At 63.6% G+C, this 294-nt stretch overlaps 1 protein-coding gene across 1 annotated transcript in view; it reads left to right on the top strand.

Moving 5' to 3' along the window:
- The window catches only part of LOC119589337, a gene marked incomplete in the record, with an annotated part of 19,170 nt that overhangs the window by 17,130 nt on the left and 1,746 nt on the right, over window positions 1-294 (top strand). The window contains 1 exon segment of the mRNA XM_037937957.1: window positions 49-218. Coding sequence (XP_037793885.1) covers window positions 49-218 — 170 coding nt within the window.

The raw sequence follows: 294 nt of genomic DNA, 5'->3' as shown, positions 1-294 counted from the left end.
ACCCGCCTTCCACAACCCTCGCTTAAACCGACCCTCCTGCTTCTCCAGCCGACACCCTGCAAGAGGTCCAAGTGCCGCTGATCTCGACGTCCGAATGCCGCAAGAGGACGGTGTTCATCCCGCTCTACCGCATCACCGACGACATGTTCTGCGCAGGATACGACCGCGGCGGGAGGGACGCCTGCCTCGGCGACTCCGGCGGGCCGCTCATGTGCCAGGTGCGCCCCGGCCGGGTTGGGGCGCTCGGCTGTTTTTGGGTCACGTTGTTGGCCGTTGTTTTTGTTGTTATTGCAG

This window comes from Penaeus monodon, chromosome 25 (genome assembly GCF_015228065.2).
Source record: "Penaeus monodon isolate SGIC_2016 chromosome 25, NSTDA_Pmon_1, whole genome shotgun sequence".
Classification (NCBI taxonomy): Eukaryota; Metazoa; Arthropoda; class Malacostraca; order Decapoda; family Penaeidae; genus Penaeus; species Penaeus monodon.
Note: the sequence above shows the minus strand (reverse complement) of the source record. Positions and strands in the feature narration are given on the sequence as shown.